Genomic DNA, 24,000 nt, shown 5'->3' on the forward strand with positions numbered 1-24,000 from the left:
AATCTAAATTTTCATTGACAGATGAATGGATAGAGGAAATATTATATATATGTGTGTGTGTGTATATACATACATACATATATATATATATATATATACATACACACACAAAATGGAATATTACTCAGCCACAAAGACACAATGGAGTATTACTCAGCCACAAAAAATGAAATAATGCCATTTGCAGCAACATGGGTGGATTTAGAGATTATCATACTAAGTGAAACAAGTCAGAAAGAGAAAGACAAATACCATATTATATCATTTATAATGTGGAATCTAAAACACGATACATATCAGCAATTTATCTACTAAAGAAAGGAAACCACAGACTTGTGGTTGCAAAGTGGGATGGGTAGGGGAGGGAAGGAATAGGGGTTTGGGATTAGCAGAGGCAAACTATTACATATAGGATGGATAAAAAACAAGGTCATACTGTATGACACAGGGAATTATATTCAATATTCTATGACAAACCATAATGGAAAAGAATATGAAAAGAATATATAAATATATGTATAAATGAGTCATTTTGCTGTACAGAATTAACACAACATTGTAAATCAACTATACTTGAATTTTTTTAAAAAGCAAGATGTTGGAAATAACAAATGTTGGTGAGGATGTGGAGAAAAGGGAAATGTTTTACGCTGTTGGTAGGAATGAAAATTTGTGCAACCACTATGGAAAAGAGTATGGAGGTTCCTCAAAAAACTAAATATAAAACTACCATATGACCCAGCAATTCCACTCCGGGGTATATATCCAAAAAGAACAAAAACTCTAATTTCAAAAATACACACACTCCAATGTTCATAGTGGCATTATTTACTATTGCCAAGATATGGCAGCAATCTAAGTGTGGTGTATGTGTGTGTGTGTGTGTGTGTGTTGTACAACATGAGGAATAGAGCTACTATAATAACTATAAATGGAGTATAGCCTTTACAAGTCGTGAACCACCACACTGCACACCTGTGACATATAGGACTGTAGAGCAAGTATACTTCAATTCATAAATGAAAGAAATCAAGGTGTTGGCTTTGAGAGGGAATCAGGTAGGTCTTTGCTTTTCTCCTTAGGCCCATAGAATGGTGTTCTCCCTGTGTCTTCACATCATATGTGTTTCTGGGTCCAAATTTCCCCTTCTTATAAGGATACTAGTCACAGGATAAGGGCCCATCCTAGTGATCTCATCTTAACTTGGTCCTCTGCAAAGACCCTATTTCCATATACAGTCACGTTCACAGGTACTGAAGGTTAGGTCTTCCATGTCTTTTGGGGAGACACAACTCAAGCCATAACACCCTTCCAGGTATCTTTCTGGTGGGGGAGAATTAAGACTGGAAGGAAGGGCCTCATGGCCCTAACATCTGCATTATTTAAGGGTCAACTGTATTGTTTCACTGTCTTTTTGTAAATGTTTGGTGCTGTATAAAGCCCGTGAGTTATAAATCATCTCTATCCCTGCTCATCCCTTACCTGGAACACATGTGCTTCCTTCACAGCCTTCAGTTTACACTCACTCCTTCATCCACCTACTTCCAGCAGCCCTCATAGTGCCCCGTAGCTTTGGGCTGGTGTTTTCTGCTTCTTTTTCTCTGCTGCCTAAGGGGCTGCCCCATGTTCTTTCTTCTATACACTGCTCTGAATATATATCCCAAACACTGTCTTCTAGGACTCCCCCCACGGAAGGCTGTTCAAGTACAATGTCAAGACTGAATCATGTAACCTTTCATCCTTCCCCGTATTCTCCATTCTATTTTCAACAAACTTTCAAAAGACCCAAGTGCGAATTAAAATTTGTTCTGGTTTTACTCTCCACAGAAATAGTAAGCCCATGAAATCAGAGCACTATCTAGGCTTCAGTAAGTAGCATGTTTAGTTGAATAGAAAGTATAATCCCTTATCTTTGTGTTTAGAACCTTCTAGCTGTCAGGACAGCTAGAACAGGGTCTCCACATCTGAACAGGGTCTCCACATCTCTTCAAAACTGCGAGGAGCCCAGGTGGGCTGGGGGAAACTGCAGGGAGAACTTGAAAATATCTGCACTGGTCATTGCTTCAAACTCTCCACTAATTGGCCTCCATCCACTGCCAGTTTTGTAACTTTTCAAATGCTGGGGGTATAAATGCCCTTTGTGGAATACTGTGAAGTTAAACTTGAGCCCTAGATTAATGCTTTATCCAACAGCCTTTTTAACACTGTCCATGAGAATATTCCTAACCCTTGGAAATCAAACAGGAATTCATCTTAGCAATTACCATGGCAATATCCATTGCTTTGGAGGCCACGTGTAACAATGTTAATATAACATATTTCAATTCAGCAGTGGTTTATGCACTCTGTGAGTTTTTCTGCAAGGACACGCACCTTGCTGATTTACCACCTACCAGCTCTCGATGTCAGTACCACTCAGTGTGGTCCACAGATTGGCAGCATCAGCTGATTAGACTGTGAGAAAAGCAGGCTCCCGGGCCCTGCCCCAGACTTCCAGAACTAAACTGTATTTTAAGGAGATCCCTGGGTACTTATTCACACTCAAGTTTGCTAAGCAGTGCCCTCGTTTTTCTATTCCTGTTTATAAATGGCAGGGTGGGCTTGCCCAGGGACTCAGCAGAAAAGAACCTCCTGCAATGCAGGAGCCACAGGAGACACAGGTTTGATCCCTGGGTCGGGAAGATCCCCTGGAGGAGGGCATGGCAACCGACTCGTCTTCTTGCCTGGAGAAGTCCATGGACAGAGGAACCTGGTGGGCTATAGTCCATAGGGTCACAAAGAGGGACACAACTGAAACAACTTAGCACGCACACACACAAACAGTAGACAACTACAGTTCCCGCTGAACTTTTTAAAGCCCTCGACCAGTTTTCTTATGAAACTAACTGAATAGAGCTTTTATTTTTGGCCTCACCATGTGGCATGAGGGATCTAGATCCCCATCCAGTGACTGAACACATGCGTGCCCCCTGCAGTGGCAGCACAGAGTCTTAAGGGAAGTCCCTGAATAGTTTTTGATGTGACTCTATTTTCAAATTTTTAAAAAATGAGACTTTTTCCCTTAAGTAAAAAGAAGGCTTCAGACCCACTCTCGATCTCCATTCCTGTTTCTGCCACATACATGGATTTAAAAAAAAAAAAATCCTTCATGCCCTCCAGACCCTTCATGTCTTAGCAGAAGCTCAGGAACAAACATCTAACGACAAAGAAACAGTGGGGTCTTTGAAGCAAGATCTCTGCCAGGGACCTTTTGTCTGTAGGCCAGCGGGAGCCATAAGAACCCGAGCGCAGACGGGGAGCCCGCTGCAGTGGACCTCCCAGCCAGAGCTCCACTCCCCCTCCAGCATTCGTCATCTCCTGCGGGAGCCCTGGCAAGTACGGTTACATCTTTGTGTAGCAGTCAAACAGCCTGAAAGACCTAACATAGCCACTAGCACTTCTGCTGCCTCACGAACATCACATTTTACTGTCTTCTGGGCTAGATCTTAACAGCCTGCTTTACTTGGGTGCTATGCAGGGCCCTTGAGACTCAGTCTTCTTAGGTTTCTGATACTGTGTCCAGAAATCTTGCTGTCATGTCCTTCAGGCAGACAGGAGACCAACTATATCGAAAATTTCCTTTTTTTTTTTTTTTTAAGATTTAACATAATGTTTTACTTGGAAATCATTTCAAATGTACAGGAAAGTTGCAAAAAGAACTTGTCAATTTAGTACTGGTATAACAATACTTGATCAAAAGTACCATTCCTATACCAATTTGTCAATTGATACAATAATGTTCTCTACATGATTTTTCCTCCAATACAGGATCCAGTGTTGGGTCAAATACTGCATTTAGTTGCCTTGTCTCTTTAGCCTCCTTTAATCTGGAAACCTTTTCATGGCCTTTCTCTCTTTTGACATTGATACTTTTAAAGGATACAGGCCTTCTGACAAGAGAACATTTCTCATTTGGGAGCTAATATTTCATCATGATTAGATTCAGAAGCATTAGAAGCATTCTTACCTAATGCTGCATAGGTACTGATTAGCCTTCTCACCTGCCCCTTGTTGATTCTGATCACCTCATCAAAGGGTCCAGTGTCTCCACTGAAGTTTTCTCTGGCAACATGTAGTAAGCTGAAAAATGACTGCCTGTGGACGTCAACATCCTAATCCAAGAAACCTAGATGTTACCTTATATCACAAAAGGGACTTCACAGCTGTGGTTGAGCTTGAATTGGGGAAGAGAATCATGAATCATCCAATGGAATTGCAATAGGGCTTTATTACGGGGATGCAGCCGGGCAGGAGTCAGAGAAGGTAACATGGCAATGGAAGCAGAGAGATTTGAGGACACTATGCCTCTGACTTTGACACTGAAGGGTGCAGAAGCCAAAGAATGTAGGCGCCCTCTAAAAATTACCAAAGACAGTAAACATTCTCCCCTGGAGCCTCCCAAGGAAACCAAGTCCTGCCAGTGCCCAGATCTGAGCCCAGTAAGACTCCTTGCACACTTGTGACCTGATACATTTGTTAATTTAAGGAACTAAATTCAGGGTAATTTGTTCACGTGGTAACAGGATCCACAACTCATAAACAGTCTGGGGGAGACAGAGCCACATAAATCTGCTCCTTGTCAAAATCTGCCCCCAGATTTTACATCAGGGGATGGTTCTTGCCTAGCCCAGTCTTCACTGTGATGATTACAAAACGCTCTTTTCAATTCCAGCATTCCCTCTCCCTTAATGAGCTGACTCCCAGCTTCCTATGGTAAGTGCCTCATCTGTTAGTATATTTGTGACCTCCACTTACTTGTATATTTATTTTCCATATACCCTTCATGACTTTCAGTTTTTTCTGATGGTTTATAATTTATCATTCTGCTTAATTATTTTAGGGCAAAAACCCTTCTGGGTTTATCCAGTGGGAGCCAAAGTTCAGGCTCAAACTATGCATAAGCAGCCAGGATCAGAGTCTCGTGGTCTGGCTGACTGGGGCCCTGAAACCCAGGCCACAGCCCCCTATAGGCTGACCCGGACCAAAGTGGAGGGCTGGAGTAAGAATTCCAGCCACTGGATAGGGAGTCACCAAGGGTAGAGAGGATCAAGAAGGACAGAGCTGACAGTGGAGGACAAACGGGAAATAAGAGACTCACAGCAATGCCTGACATCCAAACGGCCGCAGGTCCTACGCAGTGTTCTGGTTTTCAGGTCTGAGTGCTCTATGCCTTTCCGAGTCCTGTTCGTCTTCAGTCTGTGGGAGCGCCAAGAAGGAACCCCGAAGACACAACCCCTGGTGAAAGGACCCTTCACTCACGCTGAGACCACACCCTGCCGGAGCAGGTTGGCCATGGCTCCTGCTACGCGTGAAGGTGCGGCGTGTTCTCCCTCTATTATCACAGCTGCTCTTCTTGAACACACCCACCTGTGTAACTTCTTCACACGGCTTCTTCTATGCTCCCCTGGGAAAATGCACTTCTAAGAGTTCCCTTCACAGTGCACTGTAACCATATGCACGAAGCATTAGACAAGCTGAGCAAGAGGTACCGGGTGATGGCCTTGGGAGCTTATACTGTAGCCATCTGTCACCTGGACTTGGGCTGAAGGCCCTGCATCCCGTCCCCACTGCGCTTCACTTCCACGCCTCCAGCTCTCACCTGACAAGAGTCAGAAACCACTGCTCAGCTGTGTTCTTTCCTAGTGGGACTCACCATCCCTTCAGACGTTAAACATTTAAATATACATGGACAACAGATAAGGGATGAAAACTTAAATAAGACTGAGCAGAAAAAGTAGAAATACGGAGTGTTAAGGGACCATGCAGCAGACGCAGGATATGTTGACAAAAGCTCCCCTTAATGCTGGGAGGAAGGACAGAGGTGTGATTTCATGTATCAAATTGAACTCAGACATCTGAAAGCAGGCAAAGGCGGACTCGTCAAGAAAACAGAGAACATGGAATATCATCCCAGGAGCATTTCCATCCCTCTGCAGTGAACTCAGGGCTGTCAGAATCCCTTACTGAGAACCTGAGTTACCAGGTAATCATCAACCAGTATGTAAGACTATTTTAGCCCTAAAACAAACATACAAAAAAAGTCGCTCAGTCGTGTCCGACTCTTTGTGACCCCACAGACTATACAGTCCATGGAATTCTCCAGGCCAGAATACTCAAGTGGGTAGCCTTTCCCTTCTCCAGGGGATCTTCCCAAACCAGGGACTGAACCAAGGTCTCCCACATTGCAGGCAGATTCTTTACTAGCTGAGCCACATGGGAAGCCCAAAACAAGAAAAAAGGACTTCCTCATAGGCAGAGCCAGGAATGATGTCTCACAAGTCCATCGTCAAAGCCCACATCTACAAACAACTGCCCCTTGCCCATCTTTACAATCTTGGGCCTCCATCTCTAGGCTGAGGTGGGGCAACCCCTCCAGACCTCCCTCTGGATATTGGAGGGCTCCTGTCCAAACAGGAGACTCCGTGACTCATTTATTGTTACGTTCCCTACTCCCCAGTACGTCATCTGAAAGGAATCAATCACTCATCAAAATGACCACCACGTGACTGGTTGCTCCCCAGGGATGTGCTCTACATTAACAAAATGGCCAGGGCATCACTGGGACCCCCAGATCCAGGAGATAAGCTTACCTGTCCAGTCACATTTATCATCTTACTTCCCAGGGAGATCCCATCCAAGAGTACTCCAATAGCCTTCCAAGGGCACTGGGCTATTTCTTGCCCATGTTCAATTTCTCATTTTTGAAATAATGAGTAAAGCATAAATCAGTGGAATGATTGCCCTGGGTAGTTGAGATTGTAAATGGTTCTGACTGAGAACAACTGATCTGCCAATGTTGATCTGAGGTTGTGACAGCAGGGAGAAGGGACCCAGCTACCCTTCCCCGCCGCCTAAACACAATCCAACAGTAGAAGCCAAAACTATGGGTCAGGGGTGCTTAACCTGGCATCTATGGATGGAATTCTTTGCGGCTCTAAACTTGGTGGGAAAACCTTTCTATATTTTCACTAATCTCCTACTGAAATCGAGCATTTCCTTTAATCATGAGCACAGGTGACAATCCATATTAGCACTGACAGTACCTATGACTTTGTCAACAAGTTAGATGCGTTCTTTGCACATTTCAGTTGCCAGAGATCTTCTATTTATGCTCATTATGCTTCAAAATGACAATATGTGACCCACAACTAGATCCAGCTTTGTAACACGTCATTAAAGCAGAAATATGAAATGAGACGTCTTTGAACAACATTGTATTTCCTTGTAATCTTATCTCCTTGATGTATTAGAAAACTTGTTTCTGAGGAGGGGTTCACAGGTTCACCAGGCTGCCTGAGAAATCCACGGTACGAGGAAGGTTAAGGACCCCTAATGTGAGCCTTGCGACAGCAAATTCAGAACGCTGGAACCTAAATTCAGATTGTTACTGGCCACAAGACCCCTGGGTATATTTCAAATTTTGACTACTGGCCTACTCAGTGATATTCACAATTCACAAAACTCACAAAGCTATTTTTAAGACTGAGCAAGAGAATGTAAAGGAAAGTTGTGTACTGACCCAAAGCACAGCACCGTAAAAGATGGTGCGGTAGAAAAGACATTCAGCAACAGGGTGATGTAGAAGGAGGTGAAGTGTTATCTCAAAGCCATGTAGCAGCTTGAATTAAATAATGCTGCCCACCTGGCCTCAAGAACAGTGCTACTCACAGTGCTATTCCAAGACTGGGGAAGGACCATGCCCTGCGGTGGAGACCAACATGCTGCTTCGTTCACTGAGGTGGTCTTGCTGGGAATGCAAAAACTTCAGCTGAAGCAAACGAAACAATATGCATAGAACATAATGACCTGCTGAAGGACCACATCAATTAATACTGCTCTAGAGTCTTGGGCATAGAGCAATGATACATCACACGTGCATGCGCACACACACACACACCCCTTACCCTATCCCAGGAGTCATGAGAACAATGAAATTGATCAATTTATTGAGACAAATGCAAACTCTTATGGCAGCAATAGTTAAGCAAGAAGGCGTCTGTTCGACTGCAGAGAAGAGCAGCACACTTTTCTTCTGCGCAGTAGAAACAGTGTCAACCCAGCCTCCCCCAGCCCAGTAGGATCACCATTAATCAGGTTTTTAAAACTGCCAATCAGACTGTCAGAAGGCAGCATTTCTTCTTTTAATAAGCAAATTCTTGGTAACTGCTGATGTGCTGAATAGAATTTAAACTACAGCCACACTTGTCTTTAATTAAAAAGCAGCTATATATTACAGTATATTCTATTTTAGATGATAAAGGGGACTACAACAGTAAATAACACTACAGCCATTAGAGTAATATAGCAGTGCTTAGATTTTACATTTCCTTAAAATGCAGCAGAACTGACGGTTGTTGATAGTTATCAAGAGTTCAGTTTGCATACGTTTAACAGTTACAAAGATGTTCAAAAAACACTAGACATCCTTTCCCTACTAGAAAGAAGTGATTGTGCTCAGAATTAATGATTATCACCTGAAACAAAAATTTTCTTTCCATTCCCTTCTTCCTCCCATACCATACCCCTTAGTCTCTCCTGAACACATCTTCCATGGTCTGTTCCAACCCGATCCATCTAGTTCCTAACTCTCAGCTCTTGGCAGGACCTGCTACATCAGCAGATTTAGCTTCAGTCTCAAGCTAGTCTTCAAGTATAAAGTTATATCACATATTAACAACACCATATCCAGACAGCAGATACACTTGCTTTCATTTTTCAAAGGAAGAAAAACACCCCAAAACCTCCACTTCCGTTTACCCACTCTGTGTTCAAACAGTACCATACTGTTTAATCTTACACAGTAGAGAGACTTTGAAAGACTGAGGAAGTTGGTGGTGGGGAGGCAAGGCGGTGAGTAGGATTCCTAGTGTCTATATATCAATGCCATTTTTAACCTCTAGGCACAAGAAAAATATTTGCTGAAAACCAATCTAGTTCCCATATGAGTCCAACTGCTTTTGTTCATTATTTTTTCTCCCATGCCAATCCCACAAAAAAGAGTAAGTGGACATATACTCATTTTGAAAGATTATATGTTTCATACCATGAACCTATCTCAGAAGAATATTATGGGCTGACACTAATTCTATCTCAGAACAGACAGTGGGTATATTTAATGGTTTTCTTCCTACAAATTCATCGTAAATGAACTCATTTCCTCGATAAAGCATAAACTTTTTTAAAAACAACAGGATAACCCAGTGATGTCTAACAGTCTGAGTCAATATAAACTTACCTTTTTATGTGAATTGTGACCCACACATACACTACCCAGCAGTGACATGCACTTCCGTAGGTGAGCTGAAGTTGCTCCTGTGGCTGTGGGCATCTACATAAACTACCCTCTATCTGTGCGCCTAAAACCTCAGACAAGTTCACAGCAGCAATCCACAGTGATCTTTATTTTCACATCTAATATACCAATAAAGAGTTGGAAGAGAAACTCTTATTAAGAGAAATAAGCTTTTGACTTGCAACTTTACAGTAAGGCCAAATCTTTTCCCATCCTCCAGGTCAATTTTATAATAAAGAAGTGGTGAATGTAATAGGCTGTGTATCATTTACCAAGGTGGTAAATGAAGTCATTACTACTGTTCAAAAAAGGCCCTAAGGCCATCCTATTATAGAGATAAATGGCACCAACCGATAGGACTGAACCAAAAAAAGACCAAGGAGACACCTTTGTTCTGTGAGATCAGAAGTGAGCAAGAGAGGACCTGGCTGAAATAAAACGACAGACACATGAAATTTCTCATTTGTAACTTTAATTGAAGCGTTGCTAATCATTTTTAAAGTCTTTCCTCATAAGCACCAAATTTTAATATCTATATCAATTTGGGTGGGAAAGAAACTCCATGAAGAACTCCCCTCCAGAAGAAAACAATGATGTTCACTCCTCCAAACAACCAAATTCAAATTCAAAGTCTACCAAAATGAAAACAAAACAAAACAAAACAAAAAAGCCCACACAGAAAAAGAGAAACAAAAACAAAAATCACATTCTAGGGGTTCAGTGCATTTAGCAGCCTTCACTGTGCTGTCTAATCATCCTAGTTCATCAAAATATACATTTTTCCATTTGATTTTTAAATTAAAAAAATAATTAAAAACAGGAAACGTGAAGGAATTCACAATCAATTGCCTGACTTGTTTCGATTTCACGTACAGCATAGAAAGGTCAGGAAGGCTATTTGCAGCACACATGACACGGGGACACTGATTTTCAAGGTTTAGCTTTCTTCCAAACAGTGTAAAATACCCACCTGGATAAGGAGTCAAGGAATAAGAGTAGGTAATTGAAGGCATCACTTAAAGTTTGTTTACTGGCCTACAGATTGGAAGATGAATGAGCACTTCCCAGCTTACAGCACTGTGGTAATGACGCGAAGGCCTCCGAGACAAGGTCACTTCACAGCCTAGATGCCCACCATCTGTGACGTTGGGGCGAGGTACGGGGGAGCTTAGCAGAGAAAAGGTTAAAGGGACACAAATATTCTCTCAGAGAACACTTGTGCTTCCAAAGACTCTAAACTGTTTTAGGGAATTAATATGAGAAGGAAGGGTGGGAAGGAGAGAGAAACATCAGAGGGAGTGGGGGGAGGAGGGTGGCGGAGGTGGGAGGAGAGGGACCGAGGAAGAGAAGGAAAAAATGGTGGAAGGATGAGGGACCAGAGAGGAGCCAGAGGGTGGAAACCTTTTCTCCAGATGTCATCAATTGCTTTCACAAGTCTTTGAGCATGTAGACAAAGATCTGACTGTCACGGAATGCTCTGGAGAGCAACCCTGATGAAGGTGCCAGGCAGGGAGAGGAAGCTTGGTCTGCAGAACACTGTCCAGTTTTTAGGAGGAAGAAATGCACTATGAAAGTCCAGTGACAATGTTCTCGTTTGCCTTTTCTCCAGGTTCTTCTCTTATTTCTCTGGACCGACTTTACGAAGTGGAACTAAATGAAGAACACCAACACTGACTTTGTGATGCCTGGCATTATTTTTAGCTCTATCTCTACTGCAAAGCAGCATCAAGCCAAGTGTAGAAATTAATATTAAAGTAGGATAATATAAACGTAAAAGGACAATGAGCTTCTTCAGCCAGCCTGCTCCAGCTAGGGTGGCTTTCTGAAGCTCTCAAGTGCACATCAATCCCCTGGCAGGCTGGTTGAGACAGGTCATGCGGCCCCAGCCTCCAGTGTTTCTGACTGGACAGCAGGCTGGGGTGGGGCTTAAGAATGTGCCCGTTTAACTAGCTCCCAGGTGATGTCACAGGTCTGGTGGTACTGTGAGGACCAGTGGTGCCATACCATCCAAACCACCTGGGAGGCTGTGTCAGGCCACACCCCAGCATCTGAGGCTGGGATCCAGGAATCTGTATGGTTTTCAAGTGCCCAGGGGATTACAACATACAGCCAAGTCTGAAAACCAGGGCCTTCTGTATACTACAGAACTAATTCTGTTTCTTGAAACTGGTAAATGGGCATGGTTTTTACATGGGGGTTCTGACTGGGCAACACGATGATGTGGTCAAAGGATATAATTCCAAGTACGAAGGGACACAGACGATCTCCTTCGAGAATTCCACAGGACAATACAGGCGCCCCAGCTGTTCTTCATAGAGCGACAGGGCTTCTGTCAAATTGACACAGTTTCCCTAAATCAAAGAGAGAAAAGCAAACAATAGGAATCTTAAGTCCTACAGAGGGTCCCAATCATTGGAAGGTCTCTAATAAATGAGAACAATTCTAGCTTTAGATAAAAGTTCATCTCTGAAAATGAGATAAGGTTTCTGTACTTTCACAAATTGCATTGCATTCTATTTATAGGTCCATTAGCTCATTATCCTTCTACTTCATTTACCAAGCCATTTAAAATTATTCGAGGATGAAGCAACAGAAAGCAGTGAGACCAATTTCTCATTAGTGACAGTCATTGTATCAACACCATGCAATTAGCAAAGATTCATACACATAACCCATTCAAAATAAGTTTTCCCTAAAGTCACTACAGTATTGAGGATGAAGTATCAGAAACATAATGTTCTTGATTTCCAGAATGACTTAAACTACAACCCTCTTAAGAGTCTAAGATGTTGACACAAACTCTTTCTTTCACACCCTTGTGCTTTCTCCAACAAAAGTCAATTCCAGATATACACACTAAAGGTATTCCCTAGTTTACAAACATTTCGTCTTGACTTCATTGTTCTAATTTTTCTCCGTTTCTTGCCATTTCTTTTTTGTCTCCCCAGCTTGTAGGAGTGGTCAATGAAATATAGTATAAATCTGCTGGAAAAGACTTTTTTTTTGAAATGTGTTCTTTTTCTTAATTATTGAAGTATAGTTGGTTTACAACATTGTTAGTTTCAGCCGTACACCAAAGTGATTCAGCTACATATATACATACACCTATATATACACATCTTTCCAGATTATTTTCCATTGTAGGTTATTAAAAGATACTGAATATAGTTCCTTCTGCTATATGTTGTTTATCTATTTTATGTATAGTAGTTTGTATCTATTAATCCCAACCTTCTAATTTATCCCTCTTGGTCCCCTTTCACCTTTGGTAACTATAAGTTTGTTTTCTATGTCTGTGAGTCTGTTTCTTACAGATTCATTTGTACTATTTTTTAGATTCCATGTATAAGTGATATTTGACTGTAGACAAATCAAGGATAAACAGTGACCTTGCTCCTTCAACTTTCTTCCAGCCTGCAACTTAGATGTGATATGTGGAGCTGCAGCAGCCACTCTATGACTATTAAAAAAAATGGTGAAGAGAATCAGAAATGGTGGTGGCCAAGACCCAGGAGAGCTGGTGAATGGATACAGAATCTGCCTAATTCTAGAGCTGCAATTCTCAATTTTTAATGTGTATATGAATCATAAGGGGGCTTGTTACATTGCAGATTTTCATTAAGTAGGTCTGGGGTAGAGTTTATCGTTTGAGCACAATTTTCCCCCAATTTTCTCATAATAGATTTAGAAGACAAGATGAGCAAACTATGTCCTTTTAACCTCTGAAGTTCTAAACATTTCGAAGATGACTAGAATATATGTGCTAACATTCCTTCATAAGAACTTCATTATCAATTTACCTCAAAACAGCCAAGATGAAAATTATTCACAAATAAAGCATCCTGTGATACAAGCATTCCTAAGGATGGCATTTCAAAATCAAAAACCCAGCCAGCTACGGGGAAGTGGATAGACAGGACTATTCTGAGAGCTGGCCTGGGCAGTTTTAACTGAGCACATTCGATCAGCATGTCGTCATACTTCAGTGCCAACCTGTTTAGTAACCCATCATCTAGGGTCCTGCAGTGGGAATTGGCCCAAGTGCCTCTGACCAGCATATAATTTGGTTTCAACATTAAGTTCACCATGAGAGTATATAAACACCACATGTGTAATTTAAGATGCACAAATAGAAAACACTGCCCAGTTGTTTTTAGAACACCTCACTACTAGGGAAGCTATAGAATGGAAATACCACCAAGGTTCACAGTTCAAGCTTTTCCTTGCCATCTTAAAAGTGACACCATACTCTCTCTTTATAGATGGAATACAGGAAGACCTCCTTACAAAGAATATAGTAAGTAAACAGAACAGTTTCAATTTATTCTATCCCAAATGGTCAAAAAGCAGTTTAAGAAAGAAAAACCCCACAAATAGATGCCTACCCAAAAAAAGTACCATGATACATTTCACCTTTCTGTGTATTTAAATGCAACTACACTGTTCTTAAGACATATAGGGGATACATAACAAATTGCTAATAGCAAAGAATTCAGCACCTATTAAGGAGGAGAGGAAGAGAATAATATGGCAAGGCAGGGGCATACCTGGGAGGTAAACCACAATATAGCGTCTTCCATTCTACAAGGTTCTTGTTGCCCCATGTTAGCTCTGGGTGACACCTGCTTTTTTACCTTATAGATTTTAATATTGTTTGTATCTTTCAAAGAGTTTATGTCATATCTGTAATATAACAAAGTCTGAAAGACTATTTCCTTAATGATACCATTTTTATCTCTTCTAAAACAAGCAAAATTAATGTGATGATTTAGGAAATCACACATATGTGAAATACCTCAAAAACAGAGGGGAAAAAACTCTAAATAAGTTACTTCCAGAAGGTGGGAGGGGTTGATGGAGAAATGTAGATGTGTCAAGCGTACTGGTAACATCGAGGTCTGTGGAGGGTGGGGGGAGGCGCGGAGGGGGGCTCATATCTTTGTATCATAACTAACATGAATGTCACACACACATTTGTACTTTCAAATAACCTACAGCTTTTTTAATAGGGAGTGGAGGGGCAGAAGTCAAGTCCCAGGATCTGCCTCTTAGTTCCACAAAAGCAACTCTCTGCCCTCTGGCCCACTAGATGTGGCTCCATGAATCAGCACATTCCAGGAGGACTTCCCCAGCTTTGTGGCCCACAGACAAGGCTGTCTTCAAGCAGCCACAGTGAAATTAGTGACATCATAAAATCTCCATGGTGATGTAAGCAATTTTAGGCAGGGACGTTTAGCTTTTGTCAGTCACCAAGTTAACAAGCCAAACACCATTTTTGTCCCATCTTTAACCTTTCCTCTGTTCCTAAGCTACAGGCCAAGGGAAGCAGGGTGTGAGTGTATTAAGGGCATTTCCTGAGCATACCATGTGCTACATAAGGGAAGTGTTCCACTGTGGCAATACCATCAGTGCATCCTTAGTCAGAGCATGCTGTGGCTCTTGACCCAACTACTGCTTCTTCACAGGCCTATGCCCCTGTGGTCCATATGGCATGCTGAACCACCCAACATACTATGGGATTCCAGGCATCATAAAATGAGATCGCCTTGAGTTTCCAACTATACTGAATGCAGGGGTGGGAAGCACATCCTAAGACATCTTTTGGATAACTCTTAGAAACCAGCACAGCCTTGAGTATTTAAGGTGGTTTTTAGTAAAAGTTGGTTGGCAAAGGCCAGGTGATCAAAGCCTGATCTTTAGTGTTAACAAATGTGCGGTGACGATCTGTCAAGCAAGTGCTTCTATTAGTTGTCCACACTGAGAAAGCAGTCTACCAGGCAAATATTTGCAACAAAAGACACCAGTCACACTTTCTTCCTAAGAGCATCTGTTGTCTACTGCAAACTGACTGGTTTGCATTAGATCCAAATTGTTCTCAGTCTCTTTTGATTAAAGATGCCAGTGCCTCACTTTCTTTCCCAACTTAAGCCCCACAGGATTTCTATTTGCAGAAACATAAAAAGAACCCAGTTCTATCAATATATGCTCTGCTTGAGAAATATTCACTTATGAAAACCCAACTCATTGAATTTGGGTTGCTTTTACAGGAATTAGGCCACTTGGTTTGAGCAGGTTTCACTGTAGAGTTCCTGTAAAGCAGGGGTAAGCAAATTTCTGCAAAGGGCCAGAGAGAAAATATTTTAAGCTTTGCAGATCATATAGTCTTCACCACAACTGTTCCAAGATGTTGCTGTAGTGCAAAAGCAGCCGCAGACACCGTGTAATGAATGGGCGTGGCTGTGTGTCAAGAAAACAGCAAAAAAACAAGCAAGGGGTGAGAAATGGCCCATGGTTTATGGACACCTGGCTTTTAAAAAGTCAATATTAGAAAGTGTTTTTAAAAATCATTCCTCGTACGGGGAGGGAGGAGGGTTCAGGATGGGGAATACGTGTATACCTGTGGCGGATTCATGTTGATATATGGCAAAACCAATACAATATTGTAAAGTTAAAAAATAAAATAAAAAAAATCATTCCTAAGCATCAGGGGTTACAAAAAATAAAAGTCCACTTGTAGACAGTTGTCTGTTCCCCTTGAAGCTTGCCAACACTTTCAGCAAGTATGAGATGATCAAAGATTAACTGCCACCTGTAGGGGTGTTCTGTGCAGGGGGAAGAGGAAGAAAACAGGATCGGCTGGAAACAAATTCAAGGAGTTGCCAATTTGTTTTCAGCATTATAAATCTCAGGCCTCATAAACTCCCCAGGGCTTACTTTAAAAAAGCCTCCTCAGAAGAATAAAATCAGGAATTTTCCCATAGTTCTTGACGTTTAAATATAGTTGGGCTTCCCTGGTAGCTCAGATGGTAAAGAATCTGCCTGCAATGCAGGAAACCCAGGTTCAATCCCTGGGTGGGGAAGATCAAAAATAAAAGTCCATTAAATATACTAATGCTTAAAAAAAAAAAAAAAAGTTGCAGGGGGTGGGAGGGAGAGGTAGAGTTCTCCTGAAAATGCTTAAGAACTAATTACAGGGACCAGAGTACAATACTGCTTATCTTCTGCTTATGAATCAAGGGCTTTTTCAACCAAGTAAAAAGACTGATCACCAATTAGCCGCTTTTGCCATTATTTCCAAAATGTTAAGGACTTAAGTAAGATATATATATATATATATATATATATATATATGTATTTTTATGTATCAGGAAATACTGACTTCAAACCTTCTTTTAAAATTAAGAATACCCTAGAAAATGAGGAAAATACAATTTGCTTCCATCTGGTGGCAGCAGTTCATACTGCAGCCAGAGCAGTTTATGAAATTATATTGATGACTTTTCCTAGAGGATGAGGCCCAAAGGCAAAAAAAACAAGAAAAGAAAATCACGGTCTATGTCTCCCTCTGATGTCAGCAGCTGATACTGCAGCCAGAGCAGTTTATGAAATTATATTGATGATTTTTCCTAGAGGATGAGGCCCAAAGGCAAAAAAAAAAAAAAACAACAAGAAAAGAAAATCACGGTCTATGTCTCCCTCTGATGTCAGCAGCTGATACTGCAGCCAGTGCAGTTTATGATGGTTTTTTCCCACTAAAGACTCTCCAGAGAATATGGGGGGCGGCGGGGGGAGGAGATATATATCACGGTCTGTGTCTCCCTCTGTGGCAAAAGCTCATAGTGCAGCCACTGCAGTTTATGATGGCTTTTCTACTAAACACTCTCAGGAGGGTGAAGAGGGGGAAGGGGGTAAAAATCACAGTCTGTGTCTTCATCTGGTGGCAGAAGCTCATTCTACAGCCAAAGCCCAAATTTAATAAATCGGAAGGTTACGGTAACAGGACAGAACAGAACAAGGTGCATGCCTGCCTAGATGCTCAGCCATGTCCGACTCTCTGCGACCCAAGGGACTGTCGCCCACCAGGCTCCTCTGTCCATGGGATTTCCCAGGCAAGAATACTGGAGTGGGTTGCCATTTCCTCCTCCAGGGGATATTCCTGACCCAGGGATGGAATCCATGTCTTCTGCATTGCAGGTGGATTCTTTACCACTGAGCCATGGGGGAAACTCTCAACAGGACAGGACAGAACTCATTAATTCCCTAAAAGGGACAGGTCAGCTATTTACAAACTTACTGCTTGAGAACACAGACAGACATAAAAAAAATTTTCAGTACAACAGTTTCATTTATCCACTTTTATAATTACATCTTCAACTACCTACTTCCACACTGAGAATGCTGAGGATAGAATTAAAATATTGCATAAATGCTCAATGGCTTTATGCCACACTGCAAATACAACTAAGAAAAGCAATACTAATGCCATCACCACCAATACGATTACTGAAAATATGTAAGATTTTGGCATATACTTGTCCCAGTCTCTCCCACTCACCATTGTTTTCAGTAGTTGTACTGTCCCAGCATTGGAAGAGCATATTGTCGTACTATACCCAGTCCCTTTAAACCTTATTTAGTCTTCATTTGACAAGTAACTAAATAGTTAGTGCTATCATTAGTCTTTATGTCAATGTCTAAGTATTTTGGTGTTTGAAGCACAAAATGTAAAATTTTATTGAGTATTTTTTGGGGGAAAAAACAGAAGTCTATACCTGTGTAAAATATTTCCCATCCTGTTTCAATACTTTCATTGAGAGGTCAAGAATCAGTCTGAGAAACTCCCATGTGGAATCTGGATGTTAAAAAAATTAAGTTTTATAAATATCAGTTTGCATGCATGAGAAACAACATCTAAAGTCAAACATTCACATTAATATTCAATGATTCAAAAAAAAAACAAAAAGAAAAAAAGAGAAATAGCCATGAGACCCAATATTCAAGGGCTTGTGAACAAGAACATACTGTCATATATTTTGTGTCTTGGACACATGTGCACATATACCTATATACAAGCAAAATCAAAAGCAAATGCGGATATACATAACACTGCTCTCACCATACCCATAAAGATTTGACACAAAAGCAGTGGCTGAAATCTGAAAGAGAACACCTTTAAGCAAGGGGAAAAGCAGTAACATCGCAGGAGAGAAACTGCAAGAGTGAGGGTGGGGACCTGAGTCTGGAAACTCAGCAGGAAGACAAAGTAATACAAAAAACATGAACACTGAAATCCTAAGCCAGCAGTGATTTTGAGTGCATGGCATGAGAAGGGGCCTTGTCTCTGGTATTGCTCAGAAAGGTCACCAGATTGTCCCGGTACAGGTTAAAAAAAATCCCAATATGTAAATTATGAAACAAGCTGATATCTCAACGGTATGATCATGAGTCATTTTATTTCTATACTTGTTTCAAACGACTGCGTTAATTTTGCTCATTTAGTGGCAAAACATGATCTGACCAAAGCCAAATCTAGCCATCTTTCCACCACTGGCCTCAGTTTACTACCTTTAATAAATGAAGGAACTTCACTAGACAATGTCTTAAGATCCTTTCATTCTCACATGATGTTAAGAAAAACATTTCCATATTTCTGTGAACATTATCTTGGCTGGGGCAGCCTGGATGGGAGAGGAGTTTGGGGGATAATGGATATGTGTATATGTATGACTGGGTCCCTTCATTGTTCACCTGAAACTATCACAATATTGTTAATCGGCTATATTCCAATATGAAATAAAAAGTTTAAAATAAAAGGAAAAACAGAATCTACCTTCTTCCGGAGATGTGGAGATTGGAACAGCTGTCAAATCATTAATCACATAATCAAACTCTCTCCCTTCTTTGGCGTACCTCTTCAGTACTGGAATACAGTCTTCTATTAGAACCTTCCAGAGAGAACAAGCATAGATGCAGGTGAGCCAACATATGTGAAAGTGGTTAAACACTTGTAGAAGGAACAGGGAAATACACACAGGGGCTGCAACACCTACCAGAGAAACAAAAGCCACTTCCACCCATACCTGCCAGGAGTTAAAAGTTCCGGGCTTACCAGATGCTTTACATGCCTTTCAATTAAGTGGAACAATTCCTCTTAGGAATTACTATCATTGCCATTTTACAAATAGAGAAACAAACAAGAGACGTCACCAAGTCTGCTCTTGCGTGCGTGCTCAGTTGTGTCTGACTCTGCGACCCCGTGGACTGCAGTCTGCCAGGCTCCACTATCCGTGGGGATTCTCCAGCAATACTGGAATAGGTTGCCATGCCCTCCCCCAGGGGATCTTCCTGACCCAGGGAATGAACTCACATTTCCTGTATCACAGGCAGATTCTTTACCACTGATCAACCGGGAAAGTCCTCTGCTTCCTTGGCCCTTGCAAGAAACCTTGCTTTGCTCCAAACTCTGAAGTTTGTTTGGCCTCACTGTGCACCAGGCACACGGATTGGGTTTCACAACATCTGCTGAGCCACCCAAGGGCCGGTGCCTGTGGCAGGTTGGTCCCCGCAAAGAGCAGCCCTTTTCCTTGAGTCTCCAACAGTCCCCAGAGTTCCTTCCCCTAAAGAGAACTAGGAGGGACAGGTGATGCCTGCCCTTTTGGAACGAGGTTTTCTGGAAACAAATGTTGTGACCTTCAGCCCACCCACCTTAGGTATGGGTTTGGGGTTTCTCCCCCACATACGTAAGCTGGGAATTCTATCTGCTCCTTCTGAGTTCACCTGCTTTGGGAAAGCGAGCCACTCTGGGCTCATTGTGAGTCACCCTAATTCTCTCTTGGGACCCAGACCGATCTGTTTGGGGGCCTCCATGTGGGAATGGGAGTGCAATTTTAAACTATACGTAACCTGATCTCATCTCTGCACCAGGTATTCTTCCCAACCTCACTGGCTTCACTTACAGCAAGAGTACGGCTTGGTCATTTGGCTTCATCTCTAATGGGGAACTGATTGGGTATCTCCTCTCTGGGGCAAGGGAACTGTGACCTTGAGAGACCATTCTGCATTGCACTGATGTGCCCTTTGCTTGGTATTTGACAGCAGCAGCAGTGAATAAGTACGGGTAATGACAATTCTGTTCCATCTTGTAGTCCACTAGGGTACACTTTGCAAAACGGGAAGATCAGCTTTGCTCCCATGAATGAAAGAAAAACTTTCACTGTAACACTGCTTGGCCTCAGCACCCCTTGAACACCAATGGCCCTCTAAATTAGAACATCCTTCAACTAGAACTGTTTTATAAAAGGGAAGGGAAATGGGATAGAGTTCCTTATGAATAGGCTTTTATACTATTGTGTCTAAGGGAGACTTTTGGAATTGGTTTGGCTTTTATTTGGCGTGTGTGCCCAAGTGTCTGGGTACATGAATCCTAATACTGTTCTCTCTTCTGGTTTTGACCCTCATTAAGGGGGTCTTGCCATCTCTTCTTAAGCAGAAGATATTAAGAAGAGATGGCAAGAATACACAAAAGAACTGTACAAAAAAAGATCTTCATGGCCCAGATAATCACGATGGTGTGATCACTGACCTAGAGCCAGACATCCTGGAATGTGAAGTCAAGTGGGCCTTAGAAAGCATCACTACGAACAAAGCTAGTGGAGGTGATAGAATTCCAGTTGAGCTATTCCAAATCCTGAAAGATGATGCTGTGAAAGTGCTGCACTCAATATGCCAGCAAATTGGGAAAACTCAGCAGTGGCCACAGGACTGGAAAAGGTCAGTTTTCATTCAATCCCAAAGAAAGGCAATGCCAAAGAATGCTCAAACTACCTCACAATTGCACTCATCTCACACACTAGTAAAGTAATACTTAAAATTCTCCAAGCCAGGCTTCAGCAATATGTGAACCGTGAATTTCCTGATGTTCAAGCTGGTTTTAGAAAAGGCAGAGGAACCAGAGATCAAATTGCCAACATCCGCTGGATCATCGAAAAAGCAAGAGAGTTCCAGAAAAACATCTATTTCTGCTTTACTGACTATGCCAAAGCATTTGACTGTGTGGATCACAATAAACTGTGGAAAATTCTGAAAGAGATGGGAGTACCAGACCACCTGATCTGCCTCTTGAGAAATCTGTATGCAGGTCAGGAAGCAACAGTTAGAACTGGACATGGAACACCAGACTGGTTCCAAATAGGAAAAGGAGTACATCAAGGCTGTATATTGTCACCCTGTTTATTTAACTTATATGCAGAGTACATCATGAGAAACGCTGGACTGGAAGAAACACAAGCTGGAATCAAGATTGCTGGGAGAAATATCAATAACCTCAGATATGCAGATGACACCACCCTTATGGCAGAAAGTAAAGAGGAACTCAAAAGCTTCTTGATGAAAGTGAAAGTGGAGAGTGAAAAAGTTGGCTTAAAGCTCAACATTCAGAAAACAAAGATCATGGCATCCGGTCCCATCACTTCATGGGAAATAGATGGGGAAACAGCGGAAACAGTGTCAGACTTTATTTTTCTGGGCTCCAAAATCACTGCAGATGGTGACTGCAGCCATGAAATTAAAAGACACTTACTCCTTGGAAGGAAAGTTATGACCAACCTAGATAGCATGTTCGGAGAAGGCATTGGCACCCCACTCCAGTACTCTTGCCTGGAAAATCCCATGGACGGAGGAGCCTGGTAGGCTGCAGTCCATGGGGTTGCGAAGAGTCGGATACGACTGAGCGACTTCACTTTCCCTTTTCACTTTCATGCATTGGAGAAGGAAATGGCAACCCACTCCAGTGTTCTTGCCTGGAGAATCCCAGGGACGGGGGAGCCTGGTGGGCTGCCGTCTATGGGGTCGCACAGGGTCGGACACGACTGAAGCGACTTAGCAGCAGCAGCAGATAGCATATTCAAAAGCAGAGACATTACTTTGCCAACAAAGGTTCGTCTAGTCAAGGCTATGATTTTTCCTGTGGTCATGTATGGATGTGAGAGTTGGACTGTGAAGAAGGCTGAGCACCGAAGAATTGATGCTTTTGAACTGTGGTGTTGGAGAAGACTCTTGAGAGTCCCTTGGACTGCAAGGAGATCCAACCAGTCCATTCTGGAGATCAGCCCTGGGATTTCTTTGGAAGGAATGATGCTAAAGCTGAAACTCCAGTACTTTGGCCACCTCATGCGAAGAGTTGACTCACTGGAAAAGACTGATGCTGGGAGGGATTGGGGGCAAGAGGAGAAGGGGACGACAGAGGATGAGATGGCTGGATGGCATCACTGACTCAATGGACATGAGTCTGAGTGAACTCCGGGAGTTGGTGATGGACATGGAGGCCTGGCATGCTGCGATTCATGGGGTCACAAAGAGTCGGACACGACTGAGCGACTGATCTGATCTGATCTGATCTGAAGGGAGTCTTGGGAACTTGAATGTTGATTCAAGTTCTTTTGTAAGAGAAGCATGTGAATATGAGTGAGTGACAGGTATGTAGAAACTGAAGGAAATCTCACCCTGAAAACGGCCAAGATGGGACTCTTTTGACATTCTGAAAGTGGTTTTTGTGTGTGCAATTAGTACTAAGCTAGCTTTCTAGGAGAAACATGCAGATCTTTGTGCCTTCAAGGTGAAAATGATCTACCTGGACTGGCAGAAACTTGAATCATCTGTGATGCCGGGGTGGGGTGGGGGGTGCTTTTTAAACTCAAACAGGTAAAGTTTTAGATCTGTGTCTGTACAGACATATGCATATTTATGCATACACTACAAATACAATGTGCCTCCATCTCCAAATTGCATTGCTAAGCTTGGTTTGCAGATGAGCTCTGTTTAACTTAAAAGAACTTAAGTGCTTATGTAAATTCTCAGAAATATAAAATCTAGTCAGAATGAATTTCAGGTTCATATAATCTAGGAAATATTCACTATTAAACTGATATTTGGTATTAAATCTAGCCTTTAAGTGTGCTGGTTTAATATAGACATGTTTCTAGAGTCATCAGTATTAAGTTTATTACTTTTATTGCATCTAAGAAAGTCAATAAAGCTCATATTGTTATAAAATCTGTCCACAAGAAAAACTATGATGAAACATTTGAGTAAATTAAATGTAAGAGCTCCCCTGGTGGCTCAGATGATGAAGAATCCACCTGCAATGCAGGAAACCCAGGTTCAATCCCTGGGTCAGGAAGACTCCTTGGAGGAGGGCATGGCAACTCACTCCAGTATTCTTGCCTGGAGAATTCCATGGACAGAGGAGCCTGGAGGGCTACAGTCCATGGGGTCACAAAGAGTCAGACATGACTAACCAAGTAACACTTTCACTTTCAAGAGGATTTCTAGGTAAAACATTTTTTCAAATGTTTTAAAAAAAGAGAAATATTTCAACACACAAGTAAAGCTTTTACTGTTTGCAGTAAAAGCAGGTATGAAGAATGGAAATCCATTTTGTTAAATGGAAAAAAAGGTAATTCTGTCCTAGAGTTGGTTGTTTCTGAATGGTAAAGAAACTCAGGGACAAAATAATATATAAAAAGTTTTACAAAGTTTGTGAAAAAGGAACACTTAGAAAAGTTCATGTATGTGCCTGGTCAGTATTGGCTATGATTAGACTGAATTTAAGTAAATAAATTTTATTATCAAGAATAGGCTGATAATGCAAGACTAGAATTTGGATTTTTGGTTTTCTCTCTTTGCTTTCCCAGCAGAAAATAAAGTTTTCTTAGAGTGCTAAGCTGCTTTTGCCTTTTTGAGAGATCTGATTTTAACTTCATGTATTTACTTTTGAGATCTTTTATTGTCACTTTGGTTGGGTGAATGGTTGTTATTTCACAGTGACTTATCATCTTCTTTGACTTTCTAGTATTTCTGACAAATATCAAATTCGATCTGAAGTTCTTTTG

At 41.8% G+C, this 24,000-nt stretch overlaps 2 protein-coding genes and 1 long non-coding RNA gene across 6 annotated transcripts in view; 1 reads left to right on the forward strand and 2 right to left on the reverse strand.

Annotated features, from left to right (window-relative positions):
- PHEX (phosphate regulating endopeptidase X-linked) overlaps nucleotides 1-6,296 on the reverse strand; it is a 227,582-nt gene extending 221,286 nt beyond the window's left edge. For 2 of the 4 annotated variants that reach the window (XM_055565587.1, XM_055565586.1), the window contains exon 1: nucleotides 5,138-6,296. The gene's annotated coding sequence lies outside the window, so the exon portion shown is untranslated. The remainder of the gene's footprint in view (nucleotides 1-5,137) is intronic. The other 2 variants (XM_055565589.1, XM_055565590.1) reach the window with 2 other exon arrangements.
- A 561-nt stretch (nucleotides 6,297-6,857) lies between these two features.
- LOC129640332 (uncharacterized) lies at nucleotides 6,858-11,047 on the forward strand. Its single transcript, XR_008708746.1, has 3 exons — nucleotides 6,858-6,982; nucleotides 10,373-10,487; nucleotides 10,941-11,047. It is a non-coding gene; the product is annotated as an uncharacterized LOC129640332 (long non-coding RNA).
- Nucleotides 9,787-24,000, reverse strand: part of SMS (spermine synthase) — a 50,529-nt gene continuing 36,315 nt past the window's right edge. The window contains exons 8-11 of the mRNA XM_055565592.1: nucleotides 18,942-19,056; nucleotides 17,884-17,963; nucleotides 11,567-11,682; nucleotides 9,787-10,301 (exon numbers count right to left, since the gene is read on the reverse strand). Of these exons, the coding sequence (XP_055421567.1) occupies nucleotides 10,262-10,301; nucleotides 11,567-11,682; nucleotides 17,884-17,963; nucleotides 18,942-19,056 (351 nt within the window). The 3' untranslated portion in view covers nucleotides 9,787-10,261. The remainder of the gene's footprint in view (nucleotides 10,302-11,566; nucleotides 11,683-17,883; nucleotides 17,964-18,941; nucleotides 19,057-24,000) is intronic.

This window comes from Bubalus kerabau, chromosome X, assembly GCF_029407905.1.
Source record: "Bubalus kerabau isolate K-KA32 ecotype Philippines breed swamp buffalo chromosome X, PCC_UOA_SB_1v2, whole genome shotgun sequence".
NCBI lineage: Eukaryota > Metazoa > Chordata > Mammalia > Artiodactyla > Bovidae > Bubalus > Bubalus kerabau.